Raw genomic sequence first — 17,021 nt, 5'->3', positions numbered from 1 at the left:
ACAGCGTCGCACAACAGTGCAATTGTCAGTTAAAATAATGCAGTGCCGTATCGCAAAAAATGGCCTGGTCATTTAGGGGGAAAACCTTCTGGTCCAGAAGTGGTTTAGGTGTCTAAGTATTGGGGTCTCATTTCTATGTCACATTTCTGTGTTAGTGTCTCTGTCTGTATTAAGTGGGCCTTATGGTGACTATAAAGTCCTATAACATTTAAGGAGGATACCCTAATAAGCCATAAATATTTAACCATAGGCACAGATGCCAGGATGAAACATGAAGAATATTAGTGCAAGAAGGTAATAATAATCTCAGAGCATACCATGATTGTAATGGTTCCCAAACTGTATAAAAAGCATTGGATCAAAAAGCTAAAAAATATATAAAAAATATTTTCTTAGTCCGTCATCTTGCAAGGTGAACAGACAGAGGAAGAGCCAGTCAAGCCACATATTTTCATGACTCCCAGGTCAGTCCAATTTCTATTTAGACCTGGTGAGAGAGAGAGAACATTAAAAAAGAAAAGGTAGAAATAACTAAATAATTCATGCTGATACATCAGGACCAATCATTGGTAACGTGCACTGGCACAGCTATCAGTGTGGAAAAGCGTTTCATTTGATATGCCATTACCCAGGAACACAGCATAGCTATTTTTTTTTTTTAGGGGATACAACTGAGTAAGATGATCATTTATAAGTGGCAAGGAGTTTAATAGAAAATCCTAACCTATAGGGAATTTGATGGTCTTGGAGAATTTTCATTAAAGTAGAAAACTTTTTTTTTCTCATCTGTGGAGTTGCATCAGAGATGTCAGCAATGTCACTGAGGTGTAAAAATCTGAAAGTTTGCCCACTGTCCTTGCTGTTGACGTGAGACTTTCTGTATTGTGGTAAAAATGCACCCTTGCCAAAATGGGTCTAGACACACTTTTTAAAAGGTGTTTGGGCTTGGAACTCATATGAACTTTTACAGTCAATAATGAAACCAAGCTTCAATAGGGATTGTAGAGGCAACATCGTCTTAAGTCAGATAGCAAACCAACTGTGCCTGTGTAATCGACTATGGCACTCGAAGCATGCTAATATTATTTCCGTGGGAACTCTCTGAATCATATCATTGATTCACTTAATGGACTACTGGTCAGTATAAGAGTCCATTAACTCCACGTGGGCCTTTGCAAACTCACCCAGCTTTCGCTCTATATGATTTATATGTTCCCCTAAATGGGCAACTAAGCCTTGTACATGGGTTATAATATTAGCTGAATCATCCTGCAGAGGAAATTTAAAAAATAAAAGCATCTCCTTTAAAACTGTGTGAGTAGCTGGAGTATCAGAGGCAGGACAAGTAAGTAATGACAAATAGGGTTAATTGTGGCTGTGCAATCTGTCATGCATTTTATGTATTAGCTTTTTTACATACCAAACGTTTTACAGATTTGGTCTTCTTATAGCTTCTCTCAGCTGCTTTTGCAGCTGCCCCTCCACAGGGCACTCTTCTGTGTCCCCCAGGTTCTGGGAGTGGGGAGTAACAGAAGAGCAGCTGCAACTGGCTGGCCCGTCACCATTTTAGGCATTTTCAAGCTCTGCAGGACTTAATAAATCTGACAGATTGCAGGGCTACCCTCAGTGAGACAGGAGACAGGACACAGGACAGGACCCCCCGCTCACTCACCCTGCCTGGATATTTGCAGCAGCAGGCGGTGGCATCGGCTTCTTCCCCCTGTGTGCGTCTCCTCCCTCCTCCTCTATGCCCAATGACATGGCTTCTCTTTTTCAGCCAATCCGGAAACGGGTCTCAAGACCCACTTCCTGATTGGCCAGGAGGAGGATCCATGTGACAATAACGAATTTTCACAACTGGGTGGGCTCACCCTTTTTTTTTAGCCTGTGAGAGCCTCTGGCTCTAGTCACATGTTTAAAAAAAAAAAAAGCCCCATTAAACTTCATGCGTCCGGCGCCCCGCATGTAGATTAGGGGGCCGGACACATAGATAGGGGGGAGGCGCCCCTGCGCCCCATATGCACCAGCCGCCACTGCAGTGTGCTCATGCAATTTACCTCAATTGCCAGGTTTTATTGCTGTCTATGTCCACATTAAGAATATTTATTCTCTCTTACTGTCCTGATCACAAATGTCCCAGGGAGTGAATTTTGAGTTGCCACCAGAAAGGGAATAATGAAAGGAATCATGTAATAGGGACACTTGTTTCCTTGAAAATTGTCTAGGAGGCGATCTCACATTGGAAAGATTTTCCTTCACTTTTTGTTGAGTCAATAGACCAGGAAGTAAAGGGAAATCTCCTCAATAAGCTACAGATGGCTAGGATTTAACCACTTGGCGACCAGTCACGTTGACTGTACTGCAGCAAAGTGGCTCGTTATCGTCTGGCGACGTAGACCTATGTCACCAGACATCCTCCTCCCTCGGCTGCGCGCGCGCGCCGCTGGAGGCTCGCTTCCACAGTATTTAGTTACAGCGGGAGTCGGGCCAGGGGAGGAGCAGCGGTGATCACCGCTGCTCTTCCCCGATCGTCGGGGATCTAGTGTGGAAATCCACCCGCTTGTGTAAACAAAGCGGGCGGATCTCCTAAGTGACAGGCAGGGTCAGATTGCAGGGTTCAGCATAGCCGAACCTGCGATCTTTCCCTGTGTTACTCAGTCCCCTCCCCCCACACACGTTAGTAAGCACCAGGCATACATTAACCCCTTGATCACCAATGAACATTAACCCCTTCCCTGCCAGTGTCATTTTTACAGTAACAGTGCAAATATATAGCACTGATTACTGTAGTAATGTCACTGGTACCCCCAAAAGTGTCAAAAATGTCAGTCAAGGGTCCGATCTGTCCGCCGCAATGTTGCAGTCCCACAAAAAAAAATCGCAGATCGCCGCCATTACTCGTTAAAAAAAAAAAAAACACCAAATATGACAGAAATCTTTCCCTTAGTTAGTAAACGCAATAACTTTTGCGCAAACCAATCAAAGTACGCTTATTGCGATTTTTTTTACCAAAAATATGTAGCAGTAAACAAATCGGCCTAAATTGATAAAAAATTTTGATTTTTACATTTTGGGGGGGGGGGGGGGGATATCATATAAAAAAATTTGAAAAATATTGTTATTTTTTAAAAATTGTCGCTCTTTTTTTGTTTATAGCGCAAAAAGTAAAAATTGCACAGGTGATCAAATACCACCAAAAGAAAGCTCTATTTGTGGGGAAAAAAAGGACATACATTTAATTTGGGTACAGCGTTGCATGACCGCGCAATTGTCCGTTAAATTAATGCAGTGCCGAATCGCAAAATATGGCCTGGCTAAGGAATGGGGTAAAACCTTCTGGTCATAAAGCGGTTAAAAATATGCTCATTGAGAATTTTTTTGTCAAAGACATGTAGCTAAATACATTTTGGCCTAAATATATGACAAAATTTGAATATATTGGATATTTTTTAACTGTCAAAGTAGAAAAATATTGTTATTTTTTCAAAATCGTTGCTTTTTTTAATTAATATCGCAAAAAAATTAAAATCACACAGGTGATCAAATACCACCAAAAAAAAGCTCTGTTTGTGGGAAAAAAAGGACGTAAATTTCGTTTGGGTACAGCGTTGCATGACCGCGCAATTGTCAGTTAAATTCGCACAGTGCCGAATCGCAAAAAGTGGCCTGGACGTAAGACAACAAAATCCTCCGGTGGTAAAGTGGTTAAACTTACCATACTTTATACAAAAAAAAAAAAATGTCACCTAATTTTTTTACTCTTTTTCAATGAGAGGCTACAAACTGAAATGAATATATAGCTAAGCAAAAATTTTTTTTTTTTTTTTTTTTCATTTTGGGTATAGTAGGAGAAGGCTAAAACCTCTGTCTATTTTTTTTCCTTGCAAAATACAGACAAGAAATGGAACAAGTGGCGCAAGCTGTTAGCACTACATAAAAATGATAGTCCATATAGTAGCACATCAAGGCTATGATAAAGTCTTAAGGTGAGATGAGGAAATAGTCTGGATGCTCAGGGCCAGCCTGTTGGGGAGCAGAAGCGATCTCCAAACATGCAACAAACAAAAGAGAAAACAGGCGCCTCTGAGTTAAGACTGCGATTTAATATGGCAATTGGCAAACAAGTAATAAAAACTTACATCAAGGTAAGTATAAGCAAACAAGATGGGTCCTTCCGGTGTCCATGTAGAGGCTGGGGCTTGGAGTCATCACTGTGGGTCTGTAATCATCTCCTCTCTTCCTCTTCCTGTCCAGCAGGAAGTGGAGGGTGTCACAGCAGTGAGATGGAGGCTTGGACAGCAGGGTGAAACCGCAGTGAGATAGAGGCTTGGGCCGCATGGTGGCCGTGATGCTTGTCCACAGGATCTTCCGGCGTAATGACTGACGCGTTTCCGAGCATGCGCACTATGGGGGGAAAAACAGTGCGCGCTCCTTTTTCAAAGTCGGATGTAAAAGGGAAAGAGAAGGACCAATTTATGTTTTCCGGGACAATGCCCTCTGGTGGTGAAGTTATAAAATTACCATCAAAGTAAACATGACTCTACGTTATAGCTGTATGGGGAACAATGCCCTCTGGTGGTGAAGTTATTAAATTACTATCAAAGTAAACATGACTCTACGTTATGGCTGTATGAGGAACAAGGGTCCCTCTAGAGGTCAAACCAGTAAGAAATAAAAATAAACAATAATATACATGTGATACGATGCATGAAGAGAATAGTGCCATAGACAATGAGAGGAAAATTAGAGAAAAAAAAAAAAACATGGGATGAAATGAGAAAGAAACATGGAAATAAAATTAAATATGAATAAAAATAAAATATAAAAAGTAAATTAAAATAAAAATAAAAATCAAAAATGGGAAATGAAAAATAAAAATAAATGTAAACAAAATAAAGAATTGTATATGATGTATGCATATCATTAACTGAGACTAAATATACAATAAAAAAAAAAAAAATATTATATTTGTATGTGATAATGTAAAATTCTTATAGTATATATTGATACGTGTATGTATAAAATCATGAAATGGATACTAATGCAATGAGATGGATGGAATGGGAACAATGATGAATATCAACCTGAAAGAGGTATGAATATGGAGGGAGTTGGGGAAAAAAAAAATTGGCACTGTATGGATTACCTAAAGTGAACCCTAGAGGGGACTAATTAAAGAATGGTGGATACATCCAATTCTTCGTTCATCCCATTGGGCGAAAGTGCTGTCCAAGCCTCCATCTCACTGCTGTGACACCCTCCACTTCCTGCTGGACAGGAAGAGGAAGAGAGGAGATGATTACAGACCCACAGTGATGACTCCAAGCCCCAGCCTCCACATGGACACCGGAAATACCCATCTTGTCTGCTTATACTTACCTTGATGTAAGTTTTTATTACTTGTTTGCCATATTAAATCGCAGTCTTAACTCAGAGGCGCCTGTTTTCTCTTTTGTTCATTTTTTTCCCTTGCCATCTGTATCTTATTAGGGAAATGTCCCCCACTCCCTACCCTATAGACTCAACAGGAAGTGTCATCAGAGCAAGTTTCTCCATTGAAGGATTTTCCACTATTCATCTCCTGATGGCAACTCATGAGTTTGGATTTACCTTTACTTTTATTCCTGATAACATGGTTGATCAGGACGATTAGAGAGTAGTTAGAACAAATCTCCCTAATGGGGGCACAGGCAAAAGAAAAAAAAAACATGCCAGGGGTTCTAACCCCTCAGCCCTCTATCCAAATCTAAAAAAAAAAAATAGTTTTGCCTACAGTTATACTTTCATGTTATGTTCTTCTTTGAATATTTTACAGTATAAAAGGAATACTTGTAAATATATATAGAATATTTGGTCATCTAATGTTTGTATTCTGAAAAAAGTTATTATACTACTAAATATGGTCAAATTCTACATCTTATTTTCTAAATGTATACTGTTCAACTATTATCATTTTTAATATAGTTGTCAGCTTTAACATGTATTATATCATGCCTTGGGATAAGACTAACTTAGTTTTAAAGTAGTTTTAAAGTAGTACAGTGAAGGCCCTGATCTTAGACAAGCACATTTATAGTTCTGCAAATCGACTTACCTACTAAACAGACAATAAAAGATCACACCTTCAAATCCAGCTTCCAGAGTTACTTCCTTGCTCTTTGAACGGATTTGATAAAAATACTTCATTGTCACTAGAATGATTGATTACTATAACAATCATTTGACAATATAAAGTAATTAACATATATGTAAATTGCACTTTGAATTTGTGTTGGGATAGACTTATTTTTTTTACATGACATATTATCATTAAATTATATTTGCTTAAATGTATATACTAATACAAATTATGCCGCACTTATAGGTTTAGAGTCCCCACAATAGATGAACACAAACAAATTGGCAGTTTGTTTAGTGGTTCATTTTTATACAGCCTTTCACGATTTAAATATACAGGATTGTTTCAAATCTAAGCTGTCAACCAAAATAGCTCTACTGATATATGACATGGGTCACATAATCAATGTAACTAATCACAGAGCTAGACATACTGCTGTCTTGAAGGATAAATACATTTTCACTATGAATTATGCATTTTCACATGTCCCTTTAGCCTCTTCAAATAAAATGGATGACCTTCAGAGCATCTAAGTCCAACATCATGCAGAACTGTCTGTCATCTCCAAGAAATGTGTGTATATCATGCTTTGCTATCAGCAAGCTGTTCCTAGCCACTGCTTTTGGTTAGGCTTTGGAGAGAGTTGACTTGCTCCTGGACTGAATGAGTGGGCCATCCCACCAAAGCTGATTGTTTACAGCAGAGCTAGGTATTACAAAATTGTTCTTGGAGACTCAAACCACACTGTTGGAACATGGACTGATGATTAGCAAAAGTATACTTTATATAATATAAATATATTGGCATTATTTAGTGGCTGCGGAATCAAGTACTAATCCACACTTCCTATGAATATTGCAGTTAAATTTTAAATATAAATTGACCAAAAATGTGGCCTCAGAGCCAGAAAGGCTTCAGAAGGCCTATACTTTGGTTTGTGACTACAAAGATTTGCAGATGTCACAACAAGCACTATTCTGCAATGTCTCTGCATGCTTCAGAGGATATATTGTATTATCAAGGGCACTGTGCTCCTACGTGTGTAAAATAAAACTATATAAAAATCTAGCACAGACTTCTAAATATTACATACAAAATGGACAAATAAATAAAATTAAATAAATCAATGTGAGAGTAGTTTAAAGCAAATCCTATAGAACATAAATATTAGCAGTGAATTAATCAACAATTTAAGCAATAAATCAATCAATTCAATTCAAGTTCATATCATCAATATATGTTTAATCCAGCCATATCATCAGTGAAAAATACAAAACTGGAGTACAAATGTGCTCAGCAGATCTAAAAGACAAAAGGTGTATGTCTTCTCAAGCAGGTATAGCTTGCTAAAAATTGATCAGTGCAACAACAGTTTGATTGCATAGCTTTTATTGATAATGATGACAATATGGGGGGGGGGGGGGGTGAATGTGTGGTGCTTTTGGTGCACACTAATTGTTAGAAAACAACAAGAGAAGGGCACACTGACCTTGTGCATTACCACTTAAAAGTTTTTTAAAAGTAAAGAAGGGTAGCGTGCAATATACTCACAAACGTAGCATATGAACAAGCATATAGGAAATGGGCACCGCTCGCTTCCAGTGAATGGGGGGGAGGGGCAGCAGCGCTATCCCACGGTACATAGTCTACAATGTAACTCAGGCAGGCTTGATGGAAAACCTTGAAAAGTTTATTTATAAAAATTATATATAGTGATGATTAAAACATAATAGAATGTATTCCAAACCCGATCTGTGGCGTTGCTGGGGGTCACAGGATGACCGAGCCGCTGGGTGAGCCGGAACTGTGTAGATGATCACAGCAGGGAACCAGGCATAAGGGAGAAGGATCTTATGTGCCAAAAGCAGACTGGACCAGCCGGTAAGGTGGCGTGGCTTCCTCCCACCCGATAGTGTGGCTGCTCGCACTGAAGCAGTGTAGATGTGCCGCGGAGCCGCCAACCAGAGGTATCCACAGCGGAGGCCGCTACTCATAGGCGGCGTCAGCAAGCGTCGGGACCTGGCCTGGAAAGTATCAGAGTTGCCGTGACGACATGTTTCGCACTGACGCCCAGAAGAAGTCTTTCTTATGACGAAACGTTGGCGATCCCAGACATAAACGTCCACACGCCCCCCAACGAAGCCGGCTGTTTATCCATATGCTGATCTGGAGACTTGCGGGACGCCGCGGTTAGATCCATGACCGGCACATACTACATGCCTGTTTTTGTCTTTTAAATTGTAAGTAGTTTTTTTAATAAATTTACCTATTGGTTTACGGGATTACGCTATGGGCCTCTGTTTCTTTCTACATATGGCTTTACGTTCAATGGAGTATATGAGAAGTTCCAAGTGTGCCACATATTAATGTGATCGGTTTAACAACACACCGGAAACGGCTTTCGGCTTTTGGAGTCTTTCGAAGCACCTGAGCTTGATATCGGTTGACCTACTGGTTTACTACTAGCTGGGAGAGGCTGTCTCATTAAACTGAGCAGCCACGGAATTTCGGTAAGCTGCTTGTTATACCTGAGCACAAGGGTGTCCCCTTCCTACACTTTTCCCTGGTGTCACTGGAAGAAAGTTATTTTGCACGTGGATTCACATCTCTGCACTTAATATTGGGACTATTCATTTGGACATTATCCCCTCTCCTTTTTTGTTTTCTTTATATGAGCTTTTCAGCTATATATTTGTATACTGATTTCAGCGCTGCACTTTTTGGTTTTTATTGTAGACTATGTACCGTGGGATAGCGCTGCTGCCCCTCCCCCCCCCCCATTCACTGACATGCTGAATCAGCATTAATTAGCAGCAGCACCACACGGTAATTTGACTTTATTCATTCCTGAGAGTGAGAGATATCACAGTTAGCGCTGGAAGTCCCTTTGTTGTTTAACCGCTCGCTTCCAGGACACTTCTCTACTGCTGGATAGCGTGATGGCGTCCTCAAAACCTGATGTGGCTTACGCGTTTCGAGGGAGGACGCTCTTCCTCAGAGCCAATTTTGGCTCTGAGGAAGAGGGTCCTCCCTCGAAACGCGTAAGCCACATCAGGTTTTGAGGACGCCATTACGCTATCCAGCAGTAGAGAAGTGTCCTGGAAGCGAGCGGTGCCCATTTCCTATATGCTTGTTCATATGCTACGTTTGTGAGTATATTGCACGCTACCCTTCTTTGCTTTTAATAAACTTTTAAGTGGTAATGCACAAGGTCGGTGCGCCCTTCTCTTGTTGTTTTCTTGTAGTGCCTTTTGGATACCCTTGGTCCTGAGGGGGGCAGCAAGACCACTTCATTTGTGTCATAAAACCGCCTAGAAGATTCACCTTCCCGCATACCACTCGAGCGCAGGAGAGATAATGTTGTTTTTTGGAAATCATCACACTAATTGTTACACAGCATTGCTAGCTCTCTCTAACAACTTAAAGACATTCTGACAATATGGCTGATGCATGCTGGCCCTTTTATTGTAAGTAGGGCTGGGTTATCAGTTGCTGTAATTTATTGGTTCTCATGACTTACCTAAACAAATGGCAAACCAGTGCATCATGGGTTGCTCCTAATTTTTTTCCATGAATTTTCAAACTATCAACCAATAGTTTGTGACTCAGGCTAAACATGAATCCTGGGGATCTACCTAAAAAATAAGGTTAAGGTGAACTCAAACCTCATCCCCCAGAAATGACAAAATGCAAAAAAAAAAAACACCAACACATTTAGGTGATCAATTATTACACCAGTTGGTTAAATCAGCCAGTGCAACTACTTGATTTTGACTGGATATCAGCATCTTGCAGCCCTTTGTACAGCAGAACTCAGGCTGGAATAGGGAGAATCATCACAAGGAGCCACTGAGTTATGCTGCAGTGCTCATGTGCTAACAAGGAATATGCTGACAGAAAGACAAACAGACAGAGCAGAGTGAAGGACAAATGAGCTCATCAGTCTACTGCTTCTCCTAAATTGTCTAATCACTGGCTGGGGCCAGAGAAAAGATCAAGTTGTAATATTTAATGTTGTTCAGAAATTATATTCAGTTCTTCATGCAAGCTCTGCTCTTTCGTAAAACTACATTTCAGTGCAGACTAGCCAGAAAGTTAAATTATTTGGCACGTCAACTAGTTCTCATTCATTTTTAATCAAAAGCTAAAATGTATAAATGATAAATAATATTGCAACTATGATGTGCAGTATATTATGAAGATACTTGAAACTGTTTTTTTTTAATAAATTCTTTTTTTTTTAAAGATTTTTATACAATGTACAAAATAAACAAATGGCCAACAAAAAATGTAAATTTCAACTAAACAGGGATATATTCAAAACCTACAATAGGCAAGGCATCTCAAATAGAATCTGGAAGAATGAAAGTTTGAAGCTCCTTTTAAGTTCCATGCCAAGTGTTACATTACGGCATGCAACCTTTGGACCTGTAGTTGACTCTCATTTCAAAACTGTAATATACATTTTGTATACACAAAAATATATGTCTAACAGATCTTTTTTTTTTGTCAACAGAGAGAATTTTTTGAACGACTTTATGTCATGTACACAGTTGGATACTCCATTTCATTTTGCTCATTAGCAGTAGCTATCTTTATCATTGGATACTTCAGGTATGAATCCCAAGTTTCTAGATTCTACAAACACAGCTTATGTAGCTCAAGAAACTGTTTCTGTTGATCATGTAACTTTCAAAACATCCTATTGAATAGCACATAGTGCAAAGCATAATAACATATAGCAGGGGTTCCAAACTACAGCTTGAATGTGAAATTTTCCTCCAGGAAGTCTGTATAATAATATGGAGACCGATGCATCCTTTGCAAACTGGAAATCTGTGACCCTTCTCCAGTCATCAGTGTAGATTTCCCCTCCCCCTTTTTGTGCTGTTGGTTGTTGCTAGGACCACCAGCATCCTAACAACCAGTGAAGCAATTGCCTCCCCCCCCAAAAAAAGACAGGAGGACTGGACTTCCTCTATCCAGATCTGCTCCACCTTCTGGCTTCCACCCTGCACCTCTGCCATCTGAGAGGTAAGGGGGAACTCTGCTGTGCACACAAAGATGTTAGGGGGACTCTGTTGGGCACTTCTGGATGTAAGGATGTAAGAGGAGAAGTTATTTATTATTATTATTATTATGGTAATATACCCGTGCTATGGTCATATAGTGATGATCTAACTGTGTTCACCAACCTAAATTGTAAATTATAGGGCTGCTGCTGTAGTGTAGGCTGCAAAGTACCTTTTTGTACCACTTTCAAAAACACAGCGCTGCTCCTAAATACATGGGTGCATTTCGGTGCTCTTATGCAGGATATACAGTGCAGGATGCACAGCGCTGTGCTCCCCTACTGTGTTCCCCCATTCACCAATGATTGTTGACTCTTAAGAGCAAAATGGCATATTAATATCGAGATAAATTGGATGGCTTTTTTTTTGTCCTCCTCCACTCTTTTAGTGTAATGGCTGGGATGAATACAATATATTCATACCATAGGAGGATCCTAGAAGAGATATTCATAGCGTAATATTGTTTGACTTTATTAGAATATTGAAAGTGTAGCACCCTCCTAGGTAGGTGCTAGGAAAAAGCATATATTGGCCCTGTCTGCTTATCAGGGGGGCTGGATCTGTTAGCTGTTCTGTCACATGCTTACAGGTGTGGCCTGTTGAGTCTGGGGAGTCTCCCCATTGTATCCAATGAGGGGCATTGTTGGACAGTGGAGGAAACCTAACCAATAGCACACCAAGGTTTATGACTGTCCCAGTTGGCGGGGACTGCTGCAGTGCACCCTGGGATTGGAAATAAATCTGGAGGGGGCATGTGACAGAGTGTCTTTTGGCGGGAGCATCAGTCCCAGGAGGAGGTGATGGCTGTTTCTCTTCCTGTTGAAGTGTGATGGTGGTCTGGGCAGTCGTCCTAGGGACCAGAGGTTGAGCTGGGCTGCAGAGGATCCAGAGTGTGCTGACCGAGTTGAGCTGCTGGGCAGATATCTTCAGGAAAAACAGTGTTGTGAGTACTCAAGAACTGCCCAGGGGTCTGCATAGGAAAGGGGACCACTCCAGAGAGGTCAAGGGGGAATCCAGGAGCCAGCTAACCAGGAGTGTACAGTAAAGGGGGTGCCAAGTATTAAAGCCCTGAAGTTTGGGGATTAAAGGGGGCTCCAGGAAGGGCCCTGAAGTGTTCAGCAATACAGATTGCACTACAAATCAGCTACCTTAGGAAGGAGTATATCAGGGAGCTCAAAGGATTTTTTTCACAGTCAGAGGTGAAGTTATAGTAAGCAGCCTAGCCGTGACCAGCATCAGTCAGCGTTAACCAGCGTCAGTAAGCGTTAACCAGCATCAAGCAGCATCTTTTTAGAGTCCCCTGCCTAATTGTGCATAGTTCAGTTGTTGGAGTATCCCACTCATCCCTTCTCCCATCCAAGTTCTCAAATAAACCTAAAAACCCAAAGAAACTGGACTGGTTTTTGTCTGAGGTATTCACACTTGGGAAACATGTCTACAGTTACTACTGTTGCTAGCCCAGGGGGACCCACACTCAGCAGCTCCCTTGGGAGTAGTGCTACAAAAGAAATTATACTTACAAATACGAAATACTACAAATACTGTAGAATGAGCACATTATATAAAGTAGATCGCCGCCAGCTGCCATAAATCTTGTCACTGTATGTCCCCACTTGACATGTTTTGCCCCCCACTGGGCATCTTCAGAAGCTCAATGTGCTGGTTTCAACCTTTTGATGTGCTCAGGAGTATTTGCATCAGCACTTTGAACTGCACTTATCACTTTCATATGTGGATTAATGACTTTATTAGTTGTGGTTGGCACTAGTGCACATTTTTTATTTATTCGAACTTATGAATTTTGGTATATTTTTTTGTAAGAGCACAGAAATGTACGCATGTATTTAAGAGCAGTGCTGTGTTTTTGAAGTCGGAATTTATTTATTCATTTAAAATAAATTCATTCATTTATAAAACTGATTTTTTTTCAACCCTTTAAATATTTGAAAATTATGTCAAGTGGCTCTCATTCTGAAAAGTCTGGAGCTCCCTGACTTAGAGCTAATTATCAGTTTTTGTTTTTGAATATCGGTAAGCTGAACTTTGAAATGTTTATTTATGCTGCTGCAGTTTACATGTAAAAGCCTCCAGGCACATTTTTTTTTTTTTATAGATGTGAATTGAGTAAGTATTTGTCAAGTTTTTATTTTGCTGTCCTCGACCTTGTTGGGAAGATATTACCTGACTTTCTCACCCTCTGGCGACAGAAAGATGCAGGCAATAATAATAACCTAATATAGTAAGGCTGTCCTGTTTTACAGAAAAATAAATGTTCTGCTTTCGTTTGTGTTCTGACTGTTGAGATTTTTCATCACCTCCTATATAAAAATAAAACCAAGGTAAATCTTTTCAATGGGATCTCAGGTGCAGTAAAAACCTGGCAGGGCATATATCCCTATGCCTCTCTATCCAAAACACAAAACAAAGATCGCAGTTGATGTTTGAACTGTGTTATTGAACAAGTCTGCATGCATTAAACAAACATGATGAGAATGATTATAACTTGACTTTTAGCCATGAATATAAGCTATAAATGAGTAAAAACAGACATCCCAGCTGCAGTTTTACTAATCTCTGACCATGGAGCTGCAAATGTGCATAGCTGGGGGCCATGTTAGTACATATTGTAATGGTTGCTGTCCAATGAAAATTATATAACCTATGGCATTTTAACAAAATGTATTTCCCCAGCACACTTACCAGCTAGCCAGCAAAAAAATACATTAACTATTTTGAGTCAAAAACAATATATGTGGAAGCAGCACAGCCTCATCAAAGCCCTTCTGTATAGGTTCTAGTCTATGAAGGTCTTTATGTTGAAACATACACTGAACAAAATTATAAACACAACACTTTTGTTTTTGCCCCCATTTTTCATGAGCTGAACTCAAAGATCTAAGACTTTTTCTATGTACACAAAAGCCCTATTTCTCTCAAATATTTTTCACAAATCTGTCTGAATCCGTGTTAGTGAGCACTTCTCCTTTGCCGAGATAATCCATCCCCCTTACAGTCACAGGTGTGGTATATCAAGATGCTGATTAGACAGAATGATTATTCCACAGATGTGACTTAGGCTGGCCACAATAAAAGGCCACTCTAAAATGTGCAGTTTTATCACATAGCACAATGCCACAGATGTTGCGAGTTTTGAGGGAGCGTGCAATTGGCATGCTGACTGCAGGAATGTCCACCAGAGCTGTTGCCCATGAATTGAACATTCATTTCTTTACCATAAGCCATCTCCAAAGGCGTTTCAGAGAATTTGACAGTACATCCAACCGGCCTCACAACCGCAGACCACGTGTAACCACACTAGCCCAGGACCTCCACATCCAGAATCTTCACCTCCAAGATCGTCTGAGACCAGCCAACCGGACAGCTGCTGCAACAATTGGTTTGCATAAGCAAAGAATTTCTGCACAAACTCTCAGAAACCATCTCAGGGAAGCTCATCTGCATGCTCGTCATCCTCATCGGGATCTCGACCTGACTGCAGTTTGTCGTTGTAACAGACTTGAGTGGGCAAATGCTCACATTCAATGGCGTCTGGCACTTTGGAGAGGTGTTCTCTTCATGGATGAATTCTGGTTTTCTTAGATCTTTGAGTTCAGCTCATGAAAAATGGGGGTAAAAACAAGTGTTGCGTTTATAATTTTGTTCAGTATATATACCAATAGCTAAATTAAGGGTTGATATGCCTGGAGGGAGCCCATTCCTCCTTATAAGTACAGAGATGCACCAGAAGCCCAGGAGAGCACAATGGCAGCTTGAAGTATCTATTGTATCCACTTTCTGACCACCAGCCTGCATTGTACTGCGGACGGGCAGCTGCTGTAGGCAAAGCAAAAATGTGTGCCCCCGGCCTGGCTCCTGCTGTGATTGTACACATCGGGAGCCTGTCAGCAAGTCCTGGCCAATGATTCACAGCTGGGACCTGCTTATTGGCTGTGTTCAACCACAGCCCAGAGCGCTGTTTTGGTAAACACAGAGCTCTGTACAGAGGGAGCAATCTGTCAGTTTCTCATCATTGCAAAGCAAATATGAGAAACTGAGAGATCATTAAAAAAAACAACACACATTACACATAGTTAGGCACACTTTTAACCCCTTGATCTTTCCAGATGTTAACCCCTTCCCAACCAGTGTCATTACTACAGTGACAGTGTATAGTATTATCACTGATCATTGTATTAATGTTACTGGTGATGTCAGTGGCAGTTAATCTGTTCCCACCAGCGTCAGTTAGAGTCACATCTCCCACCACACTATCGCAGTCCCATTATACATTGCTGATCGCTGCCATTAGTAGTATAAAAAAATAAAATTCCTCCGATGACAACTACTGGGGACGAAATGCGTAAGACGGGAAGGACATGATGCAAGCACACTACGCTGCGGCCATTATTGTGTACCGATAGACACGCTTTTATCTTTTCTATTTACATGTGAGTGTACATCGTTTTTTACTTGTAATAAACTGTTTAGAACTACTATACCATGTCAGTATTTCCACCTTTCTGAGGAGTGGTTGTTGGTCCCGCCCATTCGCCTCCCGACTGTGAGTGCAATAAAGATTTGGAGAGGAGGTGTTTGTGAACATAGCTTTAATACAGATGATATGGTGGATATCTGGTCTAGCCACTGATCGAGTGCACTGGCTTTCTTCACACTTGTATTGACTTCTCTATAAATTGATGGTCAATAACATCTGGTAATCAGGACCCCCTCCCCCCTCACAGTGGTGATGTGACGTGTGTTTCCAGGATTCACGGAATTTGGTGTGGGGACTATTTCTGATATATCCATTTTAATTTATGGACATTGTTGCCTTTGGCGTGTTCATCGTTATTATTAGCGCTGCACCCTACTGCTATTATTTTGTTGTGGGTGTACAAGTTTACCTATTGATGCTGGCTGCCTATTTACTCTTATAATGAGTGCAGATATTAATAGTGTAATTCGGTATACAGTATATACCATCATTTTTAGGCACTATAACTTTACGCAAACCAAATAATTTACACTTATTGGGATTTTTTCTTAATCAAAAACATATAGCAGAATATTTTTTTTATTGGGTATGTTTTATGGCAGTAAGTAAAAAAAAAAATATATATATATATATATATATATATATATATATTTGGTCTTTTTTCATTTTATATCACCATAAAAAAAACAAAAAACAGTGGTGATCAAATACCACCAAAAGAAAGATCTATTTATGTGAAAAAATATATAAATTGATACAAATGATAAATGATATACATTTCGTTTGGGCACAGCAATAGCATGACCGTGAATTACCAGCTAAAATAGCGTATTGTCCAATATCAAAAAATGGCTTGGTCATGAAATCTTGCAGAGCTGAAGTGTATATCCAGCAAGCTAAACAAAAAATGGCATCTGCCGCAACTTATAACTAACTTTTGGAGCAAGGTACTCATGGAAGGGCTTGGCACAGAAGACAGTTGTGGCACGGTGCTTTGGGCTTCCAGTGGTTAAAACAAGTGTCCAGGAGGTGACATATCACCTATGAATAAGCTGTCAACTGCCAGTTAAAAGTAATCCACTGTGGATCCCTTTTCTAAAGGAAGCAGTAAAACAGTTGCAAACTAAACAAGGACTTCAGAACAGCATTTTCAAGGATGCACTTTTAGACATGCAAATATATAGTCAGATGAAAGAAACTTCAAATAAGCTCAAAAGCTCTGGTAAAGCAGCTCCCACACAGAAAGGCTTCCCTCAAAGGCCACCAAAAAGTAGCTCAAATAATATAAATACAGAAAGGAGCACCAGACCAAAATTGGATAAAAGAGTTTGAGGTC

General features: G+C 40.2%; 1 protein-coding gene across 1 annotated transcript in view; it reads left to right on the top strand.

Annotated features, from left to right (window-relative positions):
• Nucleotides 1-17,021, top strand: part of PTH2R (parathyroid hormone 2 receptor) — a 473,569-nt gene that overhangs the window by 191,159 nt on the left and 265,389 nt on the right. Inside the window, exon 5 of the mRNA XM_082261344.1 lies at nucleotides 10,635-10,732. Within this exon, the coding sequence (XP_082117470.1) occupies nucleotides 10,635-10,732 (98 nt within the window). The remainder of the gene's footprint in view (nucleotides 1-10,634; nucleotides 10,733-17,021) is intronic.

Source organism: Pelophylax lessonae (assembly GCF_965119305.1).
Source record: "Pelophylax lessonae genome assembly, chromosome: 6".
Classification (NCBI taxonomy): domain Eukaryota; kingdom Metazoa; phylum Chordata; class Amphibia; order Anura; family Ranidae; genus Pelophylax; species Pelophylax lessonae.
Note: the sequence above shows the minus strand (reverse complement) of the source record. Positions and strands in the feature narration are given on the sequence as shown.